The 19563-nt window shown below is 49.5% G+C and overlaps 3 protein-coding genes across 4 annotated transcripts in view; all 3 read right to left on the reverse strand.

Annotated features, from left to right (window-relative positions):
* Positions 1-2108: 2108 nt before the first annotated feature.
* Positions 2109-3671, reverse strand: ATP6V1FNB (ATP6V1F neighbor). The gene is made up of 2 exons (XM_043965119.1): positions 2640-3671; positions 2109-2218 (listed from the first exon to the last, which is right to left on the reverse strand). Exons 1-2 carry the CDS (start codon positions 3055-3057, stop codon positions 2109-2111), a joined length of 528 nt encoding a protein of 175 aa, XP_043821054.1. The 5' UTR covers positions 3058-3671.
* A 44-nt stretch (positions 3672-3715) lies between these two features.
* Positions 3716-6942, reverse strand: ATP6V1F (ATPase H+ transporting V1 subunit F). The gene is made up of 2 exons (XM_043965120.1): positions 6641-6942; positions 3716-4161 (listed from the first exon to the last, which is right to left on the reverse strand). Exons 1-2 carry the CDS (start codon positions 6796-6798, stop codon positions 3960-3962), a joined length of 360 nt encoding a protein of 119 aa, XP_043821055.1. The 5' UTR covers positions 6799-6942; the 3' UTR covers positions 3716-3959.
* A 4066-nt stretch (positions 6943-11008) lies between these two features.
* The window catches only part of FLNC (filamin C), a 39447-nt gene continuing 30892 nt past the window's right edge, over positions 11009-19563 (reverse strand). For both annotated transcript variants that reach the window (XM_043965676.1, XM_043965677.1), the window contains 11 exons: positions 18706-18858; positions 18454-18576; positions 18066-18308; positions 16864-17133; positions 16569-16706; positions 15664-15779; positions 13924-14056; positions 13522-13698; positions 13154-13372; positions 12155-12364; positions 11009-11994 (listed from right to left, as the gene is read on the reverse strand). In XM_043965676.1, the coding sequence (XP_043821611.1) occupies positions 11807-11994; positions 12155-12364; positions 13154-13372; positions 13522-13698; positions 13924-14056; positions 15664-15779; positions 16569-16706; positions 16864-17133; positions 18066-18308; positions 18454-18576; positions 18706-18858 (1970 nt within the window). In that variant the 3' untranslated portion in view covers positions 11009-11806. The remainder of the gene's footprint in view (positions 11995-12154; positions 12365-13153; positions 13373-13521; positions 13699-13923; positions 14057-15663; positions 15780-16568; positions 16707-16863; positions 17134-18065; positions 18309-18453; positions 18577-18705; positions 18859-19563) is intronic.

Raw genomic sequence — 19563 nt, forward strand, 5'->3', positions numbered from 1 at the left:
AGTCCCCAAAGCTACAAAGAGGGGAAATTCTCTGGGAAAAGAGGAATGAGACCCCAAGGGCTCAGGGAGAGGAGATTACCCAGGCTCAAAGGGAGGAGACCCCACAGAGAGCCCAGACTCCCTGGACCCAAGAGGAGACCCCAAAAGTACAAAGAGGGGAGATTTCCCAAGCTCAGAGAAAGGAGACCCCAGAGCCCCAGAGGGAGCTTCCAAAGGCTCACAAAGAGAGGATTCTCCAAGTCCTAAGGGAAGAGACTGCTGAGGCTCAGCAAGGGGAGACCTGCCAGGCCCAGCATGAGGGGATCCCACCGATTCAGGAAAGAGAGAGACAGGCCTATAGACAGAGTTTTCATTTTCGAGGAAGTCCGTTCTTACATTCTCTGGAAGGGGAGAATTTGCAGTCCTATGAAGGAGAGGTCCCCCAGTTCCTCAAAGGGGATATTCTGGAATTCTGGGGAAAGGAGAATAATTCACAGCCTCAGGGAGAGATTCAAGGAAAGGAGACTAAACAGTCCCCAAAAGAGGATACCCCATCGTCCCACCCAGGGGAGCACCCACAACCCCAGGGAAAGACAAGAAAGACGATCCCACAGGGCCAAGGAAAGGCAGTTGCATACCCCTGGGGACAAGAAATCCCACGGTCCCTGGGAAAAGCCGCCCCGCAGCTCCCGAGCCAGGGGAGGCTGGGTGCTAGGCCTGGAGAGCAGTGGTTCCCAAGTCAGGAAGCCAAACTGTTGAAGATTCCAGCACGGCAGAGATTCAGGGAACAAGAAGCAGTCAAGCAGGGGACGCTCGGGGGGCAGAGGCAGAAGGCCCTGGGAGCTGCTGGGAAGCAGGGGCCAGGCCTAGCTGGGAGCAGACTGAAGGCCACGGAAGATGGTCGGCTTCAGCCACTCTCTCTATCACCAAATCACGGGGCCAGAGAACTCAAGGTGAGGAAGATGATGATGAATAAGGAAGGATGAAGCTACCTGAGGATGGCAGAGAATGACTGGGTGACAGGGATAGATGGAGTAGTTCCTCTTTTTTCACTGCAGCAATGTCACCCAAATCCTCCCAGCAGGGAGTTGGTTTTCCTGGGTCTTACTCCAAACCAGCATGAGAACACCCTGAAAAGGCTTCTGGAACTACAGGGTGAGGCCGGGAGAAGGCACCAGAGGGACCGAGAGCAGCAAAGGCTGCGGGTGAGAGGGCCTGTCCATCCTGATAGGGGTGTCGGAGGGGACAGAGGAAGAGAACATGACTAGTGTTGGGGAGGAGGTGAGGAGAGGCCCTCTGGGTGACCGGGCCTTGGAGGCCGGGTCCATAGGACCTCAGCTTCTGGGACAATGCCTTCACCCTCTGCAGGTCCAAGAGTGCCTGGGCATCACCAGGAACCGACGTTCAGGGGGAGACCTCCTGGGGTCCTCACTCACTACCGCCCAGCCCTGGATGCAGGCAAGACCCAGGAGAGAGAAGGGAAGGGGAGGGGAGGGAAAAGGACATGATCTCAACCCATTCTAGATAGGGGAAAGTACTCTGGTGCTGCCACCTACCCCTGTCCTAGCTCTGGAAAGACCTGTAGGCTCACCCAGTCTTTTAACCCAGCAGGGTGATGCGGCCCACCAGAGATGGGCCTTGCGGGAGCAGCTGGAGCGGCGACACAAGCAACGGACAGAGTTACTGCAGGCCCAACGGGAGAGGTGAGGTTGAGTTGGGCCAGGCCCAAAGGGAGAGCTCATATAGGATAGCAAGTCTCTCCTAGACTATGGGGAAAGGGTTGTTGGTGTATGAGTTCATGGTGGCTGTCTCTTCCCCAGGAACACTCGAAATTTCCAGAAGCTACTGTGCCCCCACAGGGTTGGGGAGAACCCACTCCTCCCAGCTCTGTTCCAGCCCTCTTGGGACCTCCAGAGGGTCAGTGGTCAAAACAGAAGGCTCCCTGATGGCCAGAAGTCATTGGTCAGCGCTGGCCAGAATTACAGAAAGGCCAGGGATGTAACCAACCACAAGGGCCCAGGAGAGCCAGACACACACACCCACCACAGAGGGAGCCAGCTTTGCCCCACCTGAGGGCATGTAATCTCCATTTCCCTGCTTTCCCTTCCCACCCTCCCCCCAGCCCAAGGTCAGAGGGCTACGTCCTTGGGGTCGAGTAGAGCAAAGGCCCCATTCTTGCGGAAGAAGGTTTCTATCCGGCACATCTTACAGGAGACCAGCTTTCGTTCCACTGGGGGGCCTGGGAGAAGAGAGGGCAAAAGCTGGGGATGGGCTGCTGAGAGAGGAGCCTGGGAGTAAGAAGGGGAGGGGAGTAGGGAGGGGATTCTGAATGGTTGTGGGGCACTGTTGTGTATAAGGGGACTGGACACAATGACAGGGGTAATCTAAAGGGAGGCAGACTGGAGCGCCAGCCCACACCAAGGGCTTCACATTCTCCTTGCCCAGGCCACAAATCCCTTCACAGCTCCATTCAGTGTTGGAGGTGGGGGTGACAAGTATGAATAAGATGGAAGAGTCAGAAGCAGTGGATTAGCTTCCCTTTCACCCAGCAGTAGCACCCCAAGGCATAAGCTTAAAAAAGGGGAGGTGAGGGGCCACAGCATGGTTTAGGAGATTGGGGGAGGGTGAGCTCTGATTTTGTCCTAGGGATGCGGTCTTACCTAACTGCCAGCCATAAGTGAAGTTGGTAGTGACTGGAAAGAGGTAACGCTCCTCTGGCTTGGTAATTTTGCGATTTTCCAAGTAGTTGAAACGACCCTGGAAATCATGAGAGATTCCCTGGTACAGGAGTTCCCGTGTTTCAGGTGGCACTGGGAACATTTCCGTCTCTGTAGGAGCCTCCTTGATGGGAGAAGGGGGCTTGGGGGGCTCTTTGGGTGGGGGTGGAGGAGAAGGTGGGGCCTTGGGGCCCAAGGTTGGCAGTTTGAAGACCTTTCTTGCGGCATCCCTAGCCACCTGCTTGGCTTTTACCTTCGCCCCATACTTCTGGTGCCAATCACAACGCAACATCATCTCCTTGAGGTATTCTTCCTTCCAGAAGTTTTGTCGCTGTGTGTCCATGTTGAGGTGCCGCGCCATGGTGGCTGAGGGAAAAAGGCTACCTGGGCTATGGCAACTGAAGGGGTGAACACGCCACCTAAGAGGTTAAGGCAACAACAACCTCAGGGACAGCAGTTGCCTGGGCAACCAGGCCTCACCTCATACAGTCTCAAGGATTCCATATGCTGCCTTCTCTCTGGATAGGCAGGGCTCCCATTCTTTTCCCTTCCCAGAAGCCCCTGGGATTGAAGGCACACTCTAGTAAGTATCTCTGACCCTGATGGAGTTAATGTCCTTGGCCCTGAGAGCGAGGTCCATTTTCTCACTCTTAATTTCATACCCTGATTCTCATCCTTTAACTAGACTGGTGCTATAGAGCCTCCTGTGGAATCTAGTCCATGTGACCTCTGTGACCTCAGGCAATGGGTCACTTCATCTCTTTGGACCTGTTTTCTACCTATAAAATGAGTCGGGTAAACTAGATGATGACCTCTAAAGTCCAGGCCTAGAATGAGGAGCTTCTCATCCTTATCCCAGAACCACAGGGTATTTCAGCTCACTCCCATGCTTCTGAGCTCTGCAGTCTCTTTCTAGCCCCGGAGCGAGCGGCTTAGAGAGAAATCAAGGCCAACTCTGGCCTCCCTTTCCAAAGCAGACACACCCTTTACAAGTCCCCAAGCCCCCCAAAAAAGATACCTGGGGAAATAAACTTTAATTTATCATCCACATAAGACAAAGACAGCACAAGATCAACCAGGAGAAGGAAGAGGAAACGGAAGAAGAGGGATACATTTGAGGAGCTGGGCTTTATATTTCTCAGTCTTCATTCTGTCTTAGCTTTACTCCAGGGCCCAATAAATAGCAAATACCATGAACCCTCCCCCCTTTCATTTCAGTAGTGGAATGTGGCATGTGTAGGGAAGAGTGATGTGGGGTGTCCCTTAGCGAAGATCTTCAGCAGTGAACATGCCTCGGGCACGACGCAGGATGGAGTCCTTGGCTGCATCATAGGGATGTTCCTTAGAAGGGATCTCCAGAACGGCAGGTATTGAGCGTGTATGGGCATCCAATGCATGCCGTACCATTTCAGCAATATACTGGTTGATAAGGATGATACCAATGTCATCCCGATTTAGAAACTGCCTGTGGAGGGGGATTAGCAGAGAGAAAGGAAGAGAGTCAAGTTCAGGGAACTTATACAGGCTAATCTACCTTCGCTCTTAATAGTATTTTATTCTTTTCCAATTACATGTAAATCTAGTTTTTAACATTATTTTTTGTTGTTGTTGTTGTTGGGTGGAGCAATGAGAGTTAAGTGACTTGCCCAGGATCACACAGCTAGTAAGTGTCAAGTGTCTAAGGCCGGATTTGAACTCAGGTCCTCCTGAATCCAGGGCCGGTACTTTATCTACTGTACCACCTAGCTGCCCCCTCAACATTCATTTTTTTAAGATTTTGAGTTCCTAATTTTTCTCCCTCTCCCCTCCCAAAGCCAGCAATCCGTCTAACATAGGTTATACATCACAATCATGTTAAATATATTTCCACATTAGTCATGTTGTGAGAGAAGAATCAGAAAAAAGAAAAAAGTCACAAGAAAGAAGAAACAAAAACAACAAAAATGAAAACAGTATGCTTTAATCTGCATTCAGACTGCAGTTCTTTTTCTGGATGTGGAGCGCATTTTTCCTTAAAGAGTCTTTTGGCATTGTCTTGGATCATTGTATTGCTAAGAGCTAAGTCTATCAACAGCTGATCATTGCACAATGTTGTTGTTACTGTGTACAAAGTTCTCTTGGTTCTGCTCATTGCACTCAGCTTCAGTTCATGTAAGTCTTTTCAGGTTTTTCTGAAATTTGCCTGCTCATTATTTCTTACTACACAATAGTATTCCATTATATTTATATACCATAACTTGTTTAGCCATTTCCCAATCGATGGGCATCCCCTCAATTTCCAATTCTTTGCCACTACAAAAAAGAATAGCTGCAAATATTTTTGCACATGTGGGTCCTTTCCCCTTTTTTATGATCTCTTTGAGATATTGACCTAGCGGTGGTATTGCTGGGTCAAAAGGTATGCAGTTTTATAGCTTTTTGGGCATGGTTTCAAATTGCTCTTCAGAATGGTTGGATCAGTTCACAACTCCAACAATCCTAAAGTTGAGAGGTGGGGGGGGGAGGATCCCGGAAGTGTATATGAATCATACACAGTAAGGGCTACAATAGGGAAACTCAGAAAAAAACAAAACAAAAAAAAACCCTGAGGAAATCAGAGAAGAGGAAGCTGCACTAGAAAAAGGGAATCAAAGGATGTTGCCTAGAAGTGATTCAGTTCTAGTTGCACTGAGGAAAAAGTGAATAAACTAAAAACTCTTTTAGATTCCCCTTAAACTCATTTTTCCTTGCTAAAGAAGCAAGGAAACCTTCCCCCCAAAAATAGAACCAAAGCAGACTTGGAACCCAGGGGTCTATAACCCACTAAAAGACAATAATGGGCATAAAACAGGATCTGGTTAGAAAAGGGACTTCTGTTTCTCACAGCACAAGAATCTCACCCTAGAGCCAGTGTTGCAAGGCAGAGTTGGGCCTAGCAGGCCCTAAGCAGCAGGAACCAGCCAGAGCCTGAAACTCTGGGACTTGGTTGTTTGGGGAAAAATAGAGGCACTGCTACAGAGACATGGGATCTGAAGGAGTGGGGTAACAGAGACTCGGGTGTTTCGGATCTGAAAAAAAATGGAGATTTGAAAAAGGAGAGTCATACAAGACTATCTGGCTTCTCAGCCATGGGATAATACGGAATTTGGCCCTAATTACACAAAAAAGAATACCAGATTTGGAGTCGAAGAGCACAGGTTTGAATTCGGCTCTGCTAGTCACTAACGCTGGCTGGTGTCCTTGGGCAAGTCACTACACTAGGCCTGGACATTTAGGAGGCTGCACTGGACTCAGCCCAGGAGATAACAAAAAGCACAAGACTGGACCTGCCCTCAAGCTGTGTACAATCTAAATGGGGCTCCTCGTTTGAAAAGGAAAGGCAGCAGAATAAGGGTGGACACAGCCCGGATTGGGACCTGTGTCCCCTCTGGCCTTCTGGGGACTCAGGATACCTTCTGTGGACTAGATGACCTCTAAGGTTTCTAATGGAAGTCAGGGGATGTCGGTGGTGGCTTGGAAGGAGGACAGAGGACTGTCTGCGAATGACTGGGGGCTGTGTGCAGCGCCCTAAAAGGCGGTTGGGGAGAAGAGGGTCCTGGGGGTTCCCTAGAAAACTTGCTGTCGTGACAAGGTGGGTCCTTAAAGCAGGAAGCCCGCGGACAGAATTTATGGGTCATCCTTGGAACCAAGCCGGCCCGCAGTCATATGATGGGCGGACGGTCCCCCTGGAGAGCTGGCGGGGTCGGGGTGCTGGGGGTCTCCTTGGAGGAGGGGACGCAGCCGCTTCTGACCCGGAAGGACAGGTCTCTCTGGCTCCCCCCCGACCCCCGACGAAAGCCCTGGGGCAAAGCCTCCCCCCTCTCCTCTTCTCCCCCTCCCCCGTCCCCAGCACCCCGGCTTCTATCTCAGCGCCCCCCCCCCCCCGCAGGGGTAGGACACGAGAGGGTCCTCGAGGGCCACCGTACCGGAAGGTGTCCTCGATTTCATTGATGGTCGTGTCCTTCTCCACCACCAGGAAGTTCGGGTGGCGGTGCTTGTTGAGCTCTCCGATGCCACCCAGCAGGAAACCGGTGACGGTGTCCTCGTCTCCGATCACCGCGATCAGCTTCCCTCGCCCCGCCATTGTGGACGCTGCTAGGCTGCTGTCTCACACAGCGCCGGAGAGCGACGAAAAGGTGGAAGCTCCCCTCACATTGGCTCCTCCTACCGCCCGCCCCCTTACTTCGACACAATGTTGCGGGGGGGGGGGCAACCTTCCCCCTCGAGACATGCGCGTTGCTTGTGGCTGGCCGTTCTCGACCGCCTCCTTCCTCCGCCTCCGCTCTGGGCATGCGTATGGTTAGCGCAGCTCTCGAAGCTCCGCCTCTCCTGCGCTGAGCTGAGCCCTGAAACTACCACTCCCAGAGCTCCCTGCGGCCCAATAAACGTCTGGCGAAGCTACCACGCCCTCGAAGGTGACTGGAGAATGTGGCCCAGGTAGGATCCGATTATAGCCTGGGGAGAGATGGGCCGGAGCCCGGACGAGGCCTGGGCCAACCAAACCCTTCATTTCACAGGTAGTAAAAGGGCGAGGCCGGAGGGAAGGAGCCCGGCAGGGCTCTTTTTCCTCCTTAGTCCCGGAAGATTTGAGGGGGGAGGGTATTTGGGGAGACACTAGGGGTGAGGGCGGGGGAGAAACTGGGGAGGGGAGAACCCCCCAAATGCAGAGAAGCTTCAGGGATGGCGTAAGACGAGCGAACGGTCTTTTAAATTTTTAAACATTTTATTGATATCCTTTGTATTTTTTCATAATCCCCCCCCCCCAGCCCTCCGCCACCCAAGTATCCCTCTTCCCTCTCTCAGGGAGCTATTCCATATAACAAAAACCTTAAAAAATGTTTTATTCAGGGGCAGCTAGGTGGCGCGGTGGATAGAGCACCGGCCCTGGAGTCAGGAGTACCTGAGTTCAAATCCAGCCTCAGACACTTAACATTTACTAGCTGTGTGACCCTGGGCAAGTCATTTAACCCCAATTGCCTCACTAAAAAAAAAAAAAAGTTTTATTCAAAAGGGGATCTGATTTGTCTTCTTTCCATCCCCTAGCACTCTTCCCCGCTAAGAAAGCAAAAAAAGAAAAAAAAAATCCCCTGTTAAAATATGTGGAATGTAATACCCAGGGACCTCTCACCTCTTTGAAGAGTTGCTTTGGAGACATTTGTTCTTTGTGATTTTGCAATATCAACTTTTGATCGTTATGTGGTGGTTCTTGCCTTTGTTGTAGTCTTTGTGTGGGGTCTCCAGGTGGCAGTGGATAAAGCCTCGGATGCTAGCTGTGTGACCCTGGGCAAGTCACTTCACCCTGTTAAACCTCAGCTTCCTCATCTGTCAGATGAGCTGGAGAAGGAAATGGCCAACCAGGATCTTTGCCAAGAAAACCCCCAATGGGGTCACCAAGAGTCAGACACGACTGAAACCACTGAAGAACAATTTGTTAAGCCATTCCCTAACTGATGGGCATCTACTTTTGTTTCCAGTTTTTTGCTATAACAATAAATATTTTGGCCATACAATATATATAAAATATACAATTTCTATAATATGTAATCTAGTATTTTATGTTATATAACTACATATGACCATACTTTTGGGGGGGGGCGGGGCAATGAGGGTTAAGTGACTTTCCCAAGGTCACACAGCTAGTAAGTAAGTGTCTGAGGCCAGATTTGAACTCAGGTACTCCTGAATCCAGGGCCGGTGCTCTATCCACTTCGCTATCTAGCAGCCCCTGACCATACTTTTTAAACCAGAGTGGGGAGACCTCAGACAGGCCCACACCTTTTATTGCTGTCAGGCCTGGGGAACCATCTTTATTTCTCGTCCCCACCTCCCTTAGAGGGAGGAAAGGAGAGAAGACTGAGCAGCAGCCTGTCTCCCTCAGGATTCCTGAATATTGGACTGCTGCATTTCCTCTCTGGGGAAAGTTTCCCTGGAATCCATACTGTCTCCCCTGCTTCCTCTCTCAGTTATAGGCTATCAGGCTTCCATTGCTATCACTTGTCCAGACTCACAGGAATGTAGATTTATTTCTTTTTATTTTTTTTTATTCTGAAAAATAACAAAAAAGCATTTCCGAATACACAGCCAGATACAAAAGGAGGATCATACATGAAACTAGGATCATATATTTATAGCTGGGTATAAAATAGAATTAGCATTTATTAAGTGCCCAGGCACTACAGATATTATCTCATTTGATCCTCACAACAACCCAGAGTGTGGTTGTGAACAGCCCTGAGAAGCATGTGCTGCTATTATGCCCATTTTAGAGTTGAGGAAACTGAGGTTAAGTGACTTGCCCAGAGCCACAACACTATTTGAACTGTTAATATGAATATATGGATCACCTGGATTTGATGGAGGTACCTTATTATCCAAGAAGAGTTTTATGAAACCACGCATTAATAGGATTAATAGGAGCAAAATGTCTTTCAACTGAACTCCAAACTGAACCCAGATAGCTAGAAGATAAAAGACCCTACCTAGTGACTTCTTTTCCCTCAGGATAGTAAGTCTCTATCTTAGGGTAACATCTGGGTGTCCTCATCCTTGCTAAACCCTTTTTTGGAATCCTGTAGTCTTATCAGGATGCTTCTGTATTCCCTCCATACTTGCTATAACTGAAATTGTTAAACTGTTTGTTTGCTTCTGGGTTGATTTCTGTATCATACTATTGAAACTGACAATGCCCTGTGATCAGTGGACTAAAACCAAATATACCCTCAGAAATGGAGAGTCCCCCGAGCTTCTCTCTTAGGAGGGAAGTCTCCATATGATCATGTCATGTTATCTTTCTTCTTGGGACAATAAAATATTAAATTGACATTATGGTTTTTTTCTGTCTGTCTCTGATCTGTTTCGTAGGAGGACAGATACGGATATCATGTTCTCTTTCCCTGATCCCAAATATCATGCCTCTATCTTCATGAAGCCTAAATTCACATGAGCCTTTTGGGCTGCTTTATCACCTCGTTGACTCATTAAATCTCCCAGCAAGCCAATGCCTAGTTTACATCTTTCTCACCTTGTACTTGTGAAATTGATTTTTTTAAGCCAAAGTGTAAAGGTTCACATGTATTGCTATTAAATTTCATATTAGACTTGGCCCAACATTATAGCCTCAAAGTAGATTTTAGCAAAGCATTTGATAAAAGTACTCCATCTGATTTTGTGACGAATACAGAGCTATACGGACTAGAGAATAATAAGGTTAGATAGATCCAAAATCGGTCATACTTATGGTTCAATGTCAGCCTGGGCCATTGGCCGATGGAGCACCCTAGGGGTGTGTGTTTGGCCCTGTGCTTTTTAACATTTTTATTACTGTGAGAAAATAGGTAGTTGTCTCCTCTCAATGTGGATATAACAGTCATTATTACTTCTCCTGACCTGTTTGTAGGACAAAGGTCTCAGATCCCCTTCTCCCCTTCAGGCTAGCAAGGTCACATGGTTCAAGGAGCCCTGGTCTCAATAAGGTCCCCTCCAGAGTTGTGTCCACATAAGGAAGTATAAGATCCACTCCTGAGTTATGCCCATACAAGGAAGAGGGGTGGGAATACTGCCTTCTGATTAACTAGTTTTTCCGCATAGATTGTAACCCTTGAGTAATAAGACCAGTGATGAAAAAGGGGAGGGTCCATTCGAGTTAGGGGCTAGGGTATAAAACAGGGCCTGCGAGCCCCCTTTCTGAGCACCCACTAGCTGCACACTAGGGTGCCTCCTCATGAGAAGAAAATAAAGAGCCTTTGCCACACCCCTGTTGAGTTCCTGAGAATTATTGAGAAGAGGATGGATTTTTCCCTCACAATTACTGACTTGAATAAAGGTATAGATGGCATGCTGATCAAATCTGCAGATAACACAAAACTGAGAGTGAACTCCCTGGATCATGGAGTCAGAATCCAGAAATCCAGTTGGACAGACTAGAGTGTAAGCTTTGGAGACTGGGACTGTTTTTCATTTTGTCTTTATGTCTTCATTGCCTTGGACATAAGAAGCGATATATGTATGTGTGTGTGTGTGTACACATATATGTGTGTGTACATATGTGTATTTATGTATTTGTATGCATATATGCATACATATACACACATATATTGTATTAAAATGAAGGATGCCACTAAAAACAGTGTAGAGGGGAATGGGTCCGACTGGAAACAGAGAAGGAAAGGACATGTCTATATAAAATTCATGTACTCTTCAGTTGGGCCTATGGGCCAGGTGAGAAAAGAATGGAAGCCACACACCATGGCTCAGTAGGTAGAGGAGGATGGGGGATGAAAGGAAGAGTCAGAGCCTCTGCGACAGGCCACACTTTATTTGGGCTTGTTTGATGGGTTTTTACCCAAGTAGCTCCATGCTGCGCTGCGCAATGTGTACAAAAGGCCCCCGATGGGGCAGAGCTGTGCAACAATGAAAAATAACAACAAGAAAAAACCAGGCCCCCAGAAAGCTGGGCTGGATGAAGTGTACAAAAGCCTCTGGGGCCAGGGCTGGTCAAGGTGCCGTTATTGCTCCATCTGTCTTCTTCTCCACATGGTTTTTCTTTAGCTTCTCAGAGTCCTGAGCACCTCAGACCGCTGGCCATCAGAGGGGCAAGGCACAGTCTTCAGAGGGGAGGGGGAAGAGTCCTAGAAAAGTTTGGGAAGGGGAGGCAGGGGAACTGTCCCAGGGTCTTAGTTATCAGTGCACTTTGGGGCAATCACACACAGTCACACACATGCGCCCCCTGATTTCCCCCAGCTCAGTCAATATATGTGGGGTTTTCCTGTCCCTTCTCACTATCCCTCTGGCCCTGGTTAGGGGTGAGGAGAAGGGCGTCTCCACTCATCCTACCAAGATCACATTCTAGGGGACAGACAATGTCTTCAATCAGCAGACAGGGTTCCCCTACTCTCCCAGAGGGCTCAGTGGGAGATGGTTCATTCGGCTCCCCCAGTCCAAGTACAGGCCTTTTCCCCAAACCAGGTGTTCCATGTGTATGGGTGTGTCTGCATCTGCATGTCTGTCTTAGAAATCTTTGTGTGTGTTGTGTGTGTGTGTGTATGTGTTTTTAGCCAGGGAGATTGAGGGGCTGGGGGAGGCAATTTTGGGGCTCAGGGCACATTGACCTTGAAGGGACTGCCGGGGACACTTTCATCTCCCCACTTGACAATGAGGATGTAGTCCCCCTTTTCCTTGACAGTGTAGGTGACGTTGTACACTCGGTTTCCCATGTGCTTCACATACACTTCCTCACAGGGAGTCTTGGGCCCATGTACACCCACCATCATCATATTGGTGCCTAGACAATAAGAGAAAAGGAAGGAACTCACACCCAGAACTCTGATTCTCCATCTCTTATGCAACTCTGTAACCACCAACAGCCTCCAACCCGCTCTTCCCTGCTGCTCCTGTTCTCCCAGTAGCTCTCACGGCCCCCAGGCCTTCCTTCCCAGCCCTACCTGCTTTGCTACAGTCCACCGTGAAGGAGTTCTTCTGGCCTATGAAGGCCTTGGTCAGCCCGGGGCCCCTGGTCACCACCTTGCTAGCATCTGAGGAGAACTTGGGGATGGAGCTGTAGCTGGAGCCGCGGCTGGAGGATGACTTGGTGACTGTCTCCACCAGCACTGTGGAGGTCTCGTGAAGGCTGTGGCCTCCTGACAGCCGGGGCCCTGGGGACAACAGTGCGGAAAGGACTGTGAGTGGGGGATGGGCTCAAAGCCCTCGGGAGAAGAGGGGACAGATGGGCAAAGGAGCTTTCTGCCCTGGAGACCCCCAAGTCACAGAGCCAGGGGGGCATGCTCCTTGTGGGACCTACCCAGGGGTGAGATGCACCCAAATGGCCCCTGTGAGCACAAGCTCTGCTTGTTGCACACAGTGTTTTGCTTATGCATCTTAATTCTTTGGAAGAAAAGGTGGGAAAGGAAGACTGCAAAGCAAGTTAAGGCACTACTAAATGAAGACCAACAGGTAGGAAGAAAAGGAACTGTGAAAAGAGCCTGGCATTGGGAATCCAAGGAGCAGCACTTGAATTCAGGCTGTGCCACTTACTGCCAGTGTGACCCTCGGCCATCACTTCACCTCTGCTAGTCTCTGTTCCTTTGTCTCCGACATGGGGGGATTTGACCAGATAACCACAGAGATCTCCTTCAGCTCTGAATCCATGACCTTATCATCCTATGATTCTCTGAGGTATCTCAGAAAACAATGGGCAAGCTAGGAAATACCAGTGCTTTACAAACTACTATTCAGGAATGTTTGCTCTATAAGGGAGGCACACTTGTAACGTGAAAGTTAACAGAGTAAATGCAGGTACATCTGCCAGATTGCTTTAATTGTATCGCAGTTTAGGAGAAAGATAATATAAATCCAGAGAAGACCCAACAGCACCATCCCTGCTTCCCTAGAACCATCCCAGACAGGCAGGATGAGTAGGACCCCAGGGTGGAAAAATCTCTCACCTGTAACCTTCGCCTTAAAGGGGCTGCCCACAATGTGCTGGGGGCCACCATACTTGATGGCAATGAGGTAGTTGCCTGGGGCCATAGGGGTATAGGTGACCACATGGCCCTCTGGGCATTCCCGACAGTCCAGCTGTACTTTGGAGGGGCCATCAATGGTGACAGACAAGGCCCCGGAGCCTGCATTCAAGGTGTTCACAATGAACTCAGAGGACACGCCTGTGGAAAGAAAGAGTGAACACGTAGAGCCTTCTGTGCTCTTGGGAAGGGGTTCTGAGCCCTCCTGGACTTTTCCATCATTTTCTAACTCCTCCTCTTCCCTTCAAGTGCTCAGCTATCTAGCCCCCAGCCACAAGTCCAGTGCTTACCAGTAGTTCCTCCTTCAAGCCCAGGACCATAGGCTGAGACCAAGCCTGGGTCTCCAGCTTGGCTTTGCTCTCCAACTCGAATCTTGAAGGGGCTTCCAGGGATGTGAGAACCATTGAACTTGACATCAATAGAATGGACACCATTCTCATGAGGGATGAAGCGAATAGTGTGCTTGTCTGTGGGGAAGAAGGGATCAACAGATGAGTCCTCCCTGATTCCTACCCGCCCAGAGGAGGTGGTCAGATACGCCTAGGGTTGTGGGGCCTAGATGTTTTCATTTTGAGACCAGGAAGGAAGTCCCCGGGGTCTGTAGTAAGCAGACCAACTTTGAATTTGGATGGACAGGGTTTGGGTTTCTAGGGCATGAGGTAGTGGGACTGGGGGAAGAACAACGTCCTCACCACTGTCTAGCTCAGAGACATAACACTCCTCTACAGCCCCTGAGGGGGTGTGGACCTTGGCATCGATCACACCACGGGCACCATTCAGTTGGACTGCGAAGGAAGCTGGTTGGTTCACCTTCAGGCCAGTCTCCTGCAATGATGCCAGATAAAAAGATAAGCCAATAAGAAAAACAAGCCAGATCCCTACATCTCAGCATCCACTGAACCCCCTGACACCCAGGATTAGCCAGAGCCTGGACAAGGTCCCTACCCAAAACAGGCCCTGGGATGCTGCCCTCCCTACTTCCCTTGGCTACCCAAGCTGTAGTGCCTTCTCTTTGACACCATTCCTTTAACACTGAGTTAAAAAAGATCCTAGATTCAATGGGGAGCTACACATGTAGAAGCAGGGGTCTGCATAATTCTCTTTACATATATCACAGCTATGCTCTGTACACTGGGTACTTAAGAAGGGCTTCAGGGTGATGGTGGTGATTGAGCCATCATATAGTAGGTGCCTACCATCCTCTTCAGTGCTACTCCCACATTTACATAATAAATTAGGACTAACACAGCTCTTTACTCCAACTTGTTGAGGTTAGTTGTGCAGGTATTCTTTTGGGGGGGTGGTGAGGCAATTGGTGTTAAGTGACTTGCTCAGGGTAACACAGCCAGTAAGTGTCAAGTGTCTGAGGCTGGATTTGAACTCAGGTCCTCCTGACTCCAGAGCCAGTAGTCTATCCACTGCGCCACTTAGCCTCTCTGTTGTGTAAGTATTCTTACCCTGATTTTACAGATGAGGAAACTGAGGCTCAAAGAGGTTATATGACTTGCCCAAGGTCATAGTGTCAGGAAGTATCAGACCAGGAACTTAGATCCAGGTCTTCTCTCTTCAAGTCCAGTACTCTTAATACTATGCCATGGGGTTTTTTTTGTTTGTTTTGGTTTTTTGGTTTGTTTTTTGGGGGGTTTTATCTATTTTTTGCTTGACTCTGCATTTTTATTACTGTACAAAGGTTTTGTTTTAGTTTTCAGTTGGGGCAGGGTTATGGGAAGGAGAGAAAAAAATGCTTGTTAAATGACAAAATAATAAAAGGGGTTTTAAATTATAAAAACACTCTACCATGTTGCCTTTCTGCCCTCAAGAGCTTATGTTGGCAAGAGACATATTTATAAAGCATCGGCTTGGTAGAAAGAAGTTAGAAGAGCTGAGTTCATTTGTCAAGTTTAGAAAAACAAAAAGAAGGACAGCCTGGGTTCAATAATCTTGGCCTCCCTTGAGGAACAGCTGATTAGAGTTGGGGTGTGGCGAGCAGCAGGCCCAAAGCACAAAGGGATGGCTGATGGACACTGAAGAAGGGGGTGAAAACTATTTTACAAAATATGCAGCAGCAAGCCTCAACCATCACATCAGTCTGGGCCCATTTGGGAGAGAGGCAAATGGCCCAGAAAGACCTCAGTCAGCATTACTCATGTTTTACAGCAGGCCAAAAAGCTCCAAGTTTCCAGAAGTTAAATTATATTCAAAATGCTCTGTTTTAGAAGGCAGAGAAGTACTATCTTCTGGGAGATTCTTTCAAAAATGGTCAATGACAGCTGAAGCTTTAAAGGTCAATACTTGTTCCTAACCCAGTGATGAGCACATAGTAAGGGCTCAGTAAATGTTTCCAAAGGTCTGAGCCTTCTCTACATATCTAGAGTTTGTACCAAGGGGATACCAATTGGACCCCAGCCCCACCATCTGGAGAGCATTCACACCTGGAGGCTAGTAACGGTGAGGCGCCGGGCATCATCAGAGAGGGAGGCCACAGGTACCACGAAGGGGCTGTCGGGGATGTGCTCATCATTGAACTTGATGGAGACCTCATAGTCACCTGGAGAAACAAAGCCCATCTCAATACTGGTCCCCAGATGAAGGCCGGCCTATTACCCCTCCCGCAGCAGAATCCTAGGTCCATGGCACAGCCCCAAGGCAGCGTATCTAAGGTGAATGGGAACAGATCCCCAGAGGACGTGGAGTAGGGCAAGAAGCACAAGCCCTGAGTCAGAAAGAGCCCAGAAGGCCTCTAGTTCAAGCCATATCCCAACAGGAATCCCAAGGAGAGAAGATGGAAAGGGGAGGGGGCTGAGGGGAATGGGGGGGGCAGGGGAAGCCATAACTACCTGCCACTACCTGTTAAACTAAATTGTCCATAATAAAAGTGCTTATGTAAGCCTCTTTCTTATTCTCCTTTACATATTAAAGTGTTTGTGTTTGATTATGATTGTTAAATTCATAGGGACAGGTGCCAGACCTGTGATCTCACTGATCTAGGGATTCTCAGGTAAGGCAACTCCATCTACCAATGCAGGTTGGCACCTTTTCTACATCTTACAGTCTCAGAGAGTCGCCCAGAGCCCCAGGGAACTTAGGGAGGTGCCCAGGGTCATACATTCAGTAGGTGTTGGAGGCAGGGCTCAAACTTGGGTCTTTGGGTATCAGAGGCCAGGGATCTGAGGCCAGCTCTCTGTCTACCTGCCGGGCTTCTGATCATTCAGGATGAGAAGAGACTGAAGAGTGGTAATTATCCCACATTGTTTAGGAGGGGCCTAGATTCAAGAAGGGCCCATCTGAGCTGAGGTTTTCCCCACAAGACCTCTCTGGCCCTCTCCCAGCTAACTACCTGGCTCCTGGACAATGTAGGAGACACCACAGGAGCCATCCTTGCGGTCCTCAAATGCGATCTCAGCCTTGCTGGGCCCCTCCACAGCAATAGACAGGCCTCCAGCACCTGCTTCCCGGGTCCAGATGCTGAATTCAGCTGAGGGGCAGAGGAGGAGAGAAGGGGTTTGTCCCCAAAGTCTAACATCCCCCACACCTCACCCAGTCTGTGCCAACTAGCCAGAGGTGACCCGTGTGAAGCCCCTGGGATCTCCCTGAATCAGTTCCCTCTCCCACCTCATCCTGGCTTCATTTACCTGGCACTCCAGCAACCCCACGCTCCAGGCCTATGCCCCCAGCTCGCACCTTGTGGGCACCCCCTTCCCCAAGGGGCCCCACGGTGAACTGGAAGGGGCTTCCGGGAACATGCTGGCCACGATATTTGACGGTGACGGTGTGTGGCCCCATCTCTTTGGGCACAAAGCGCACGCTGTAAGCGCTGTTCTCCCCCTCCAGGATCTCGGCTTCTTCAGTCTTCCCTGATGGGCTCGTCACCTGAGCTGTCATGTCCTGAGAGCCTGTTTCACCTGGGAGAGACAACAAGGATGTGTGGGAAGGGTGGATCAAGTAACAAGTATTTATTAGTCACCTGCTCTATGTGTGCCAGGCTGTGGGCTGGATGCTGGGGATATGGATCGGATGCAAAGAACGAAACCATCCCTACTCCCAATGAGCTTGTGCTCTGCAAAGCCCTTTGCTCTGACCCTAGTCCATACTCACAGAACAGCCCCAAAACAGCTTCACAGCAATGTTGGATCTCAGAACACCCTGGCCAGGGTCTGGGGAACTCCTGGCTCTTTCCTGCTAAGTGCAGGGAAGGAGGGACCAGGGATAGGCACTTGGGAACAAAAGTTTAAGGGCAAGAGAGGCTGAGCCAAGGACACTGACACTAACTTCAGGAGATCAGAAATGACCACTCCCTAACCCCAAACTACTGAACAGACTCCTTATCTCTAGTCTTGCCTCCCCTCTTGCCCAACCTAGCCCAAGGGGCTTCAATCACCCCCTCCAGCCAGCTTCCAGGGTCAGGGCCAGTTCTGACCATGGGAAAGTTCTAGAATGACTTGCATGAGGCCAGAGGCCAGCTGGTTAAACCTACTCATATCCCCCCACAAGGGCATGCAGGCAAGAATCAGGCCTATGTTCTGCATAACAGGCTAGCCTTTATGTAGGGTTTAAAGTTTTACAATACTTTACATCTGTTATCTCCTTCAATCCTTAGATAACTCTGGAAGGTAAGCACTATTATCTCCATTTTGCAGAGGAAGAAATGAAGGCTGAGAAAGGTTAAATGACTCACCCAGAGTCACACAACTAGTAACTATGTGAGGCAAGATTCGAACTCTCAGGTCTTCCTGATTTCAGGTGCAACCCTTCTCCCCTGCACTGCCTGCCTATATTGTCAGGGTTTTTCCTGGTATAAGATGGGAGGCGCCTCCTTGTGCCCATCCCCACTTACCTTCCTGTTGTCTGCTGATACTGCCAAAAGAGCCAAGGCGTTCTCGACCCAGGAAGTCTCCAAAGACGGCAGGGAAGGGGTCCCCCCCAACTTGCGTGGACTCCTCCACTCTGACCTCTCGCTTGGTTTCCCCACCTCGAGTTTTACTGATCTCTGTCCTCTCTGTCCTCGTATACGTATGACTACTCCTCGTAAACGTTCGGGTCAGACGCTCCTGGGCAGAAACCATCTGGAACCAGTTTCCTGGAAGAGAAGGGAGGTGGCAGATGAGCAGGGAGTGGAAACCAGAGCAAGAGAAGGCAGGATGGAAGGCATCCATAAAACAGGAAGGCTCTAATGTTGGACCCCCCCAACCCCCGCCTCTTCCACCCCCACCCTGGCCTATTACCTGGGATCTTGAGGTTGAGGTCACAGGTGCTCCCTACAGAGGCAATGGAGGCTGCCTGTCTGCGCCGAGTGATGCTCTCCTTCATCCGTCCCTCTCCGGTCACCTTCACGGTGAATGGGCTCCCTAAAGAAAAAGGAAGGAGTACTCAGGCCTCTTCTGAGCCCTGCCCCTCAGAGCATTCACCTCCAGGTTGTCTCAGGATCCTAGGAGCCCCACTTCCCACTCCCTGGTACCCCCAGCCTCTCATCTCACCAGGCACATGCTTGTCAGCAAACTTGATGTTAATAGTGTAGTTGCCAGGCTCGGTGGGGCAGTAGGTCACCTTGCAAGTACCATCCTCCATGTCTTCACAGTTGATGTCCACCTTGCTGGGACCCTCAATACTCAGCCCCAGACCTCCATAACCTGTGGGAAAGTGAGTGACACAGTGGCCTCAGTGCCTGTAGCCCCACTCTCCTCTTCCTCAGGGGCTTTGACTCCAGTCTTGGCACACAGTTATGCCCCAGAAGTACTTTCTGTTTGACTGATTGACCAACTAGTGATTATTGGGTCTGGAAAGGAGTCAAGGCCATCTTTAAACCTTTCCTCTAAATAGGCCTGCTGACATTGGGAGCTGTTCCCTCCCTTCTAGGAGTGGGCTGGACAAAAACTCCTAGAAAGGACACCTTCCCATGCCCAGACACACACAAAGCAAAAATTAATCTCTCCCTCAAAGGATTCCAAGAAGGCAGATCCCAAACCTCCTTGGGATAGAGGTTGTGTGTGGCCAATATTTTTTTTTGGTTTTGTTTTTGTTTTGGGTGAAGCAGTTGGGGTTAAGTGACTTGCCCAGGGTCACACAGCTAGTAAGTGTCAAGTGTCTGAGGCCAGATTTGAACTCAGGTCCTCCTGAATTCAGGGCTGGTGCTCTATCCACTGCACCACCTAGCTGTCTAGGTTTATGAAACACTTTTCTTGTATCAAGTCTATAAGATAGTACAAATATTATCTCCATTTTTCAGATGAGAAAAGAGAAAGGTTATGTGACCTGCCAAAGGCTAACTAATAAATGAGATATGAAGATAAGGGGCCCAAGTACTGAGAAGAATTCAGACTAGGACTGAGCTGGGG

The sequence above is a fragment of the Dromiciops gliroides genome, chromosome 5 (assembly GCF_019393635.1).
Source record: "Dromiciops gliroides isolate mDroGli1 chromosome 5, mDroGli1.pri, whole genome shotgun sequence".
Lineage (NCBI taxonomy): Eukaryota > Metazoa > Chordata > Mammalia > Microbiotheria > Microbiotheriidae > Dromiciops > Dromiciops gliroides.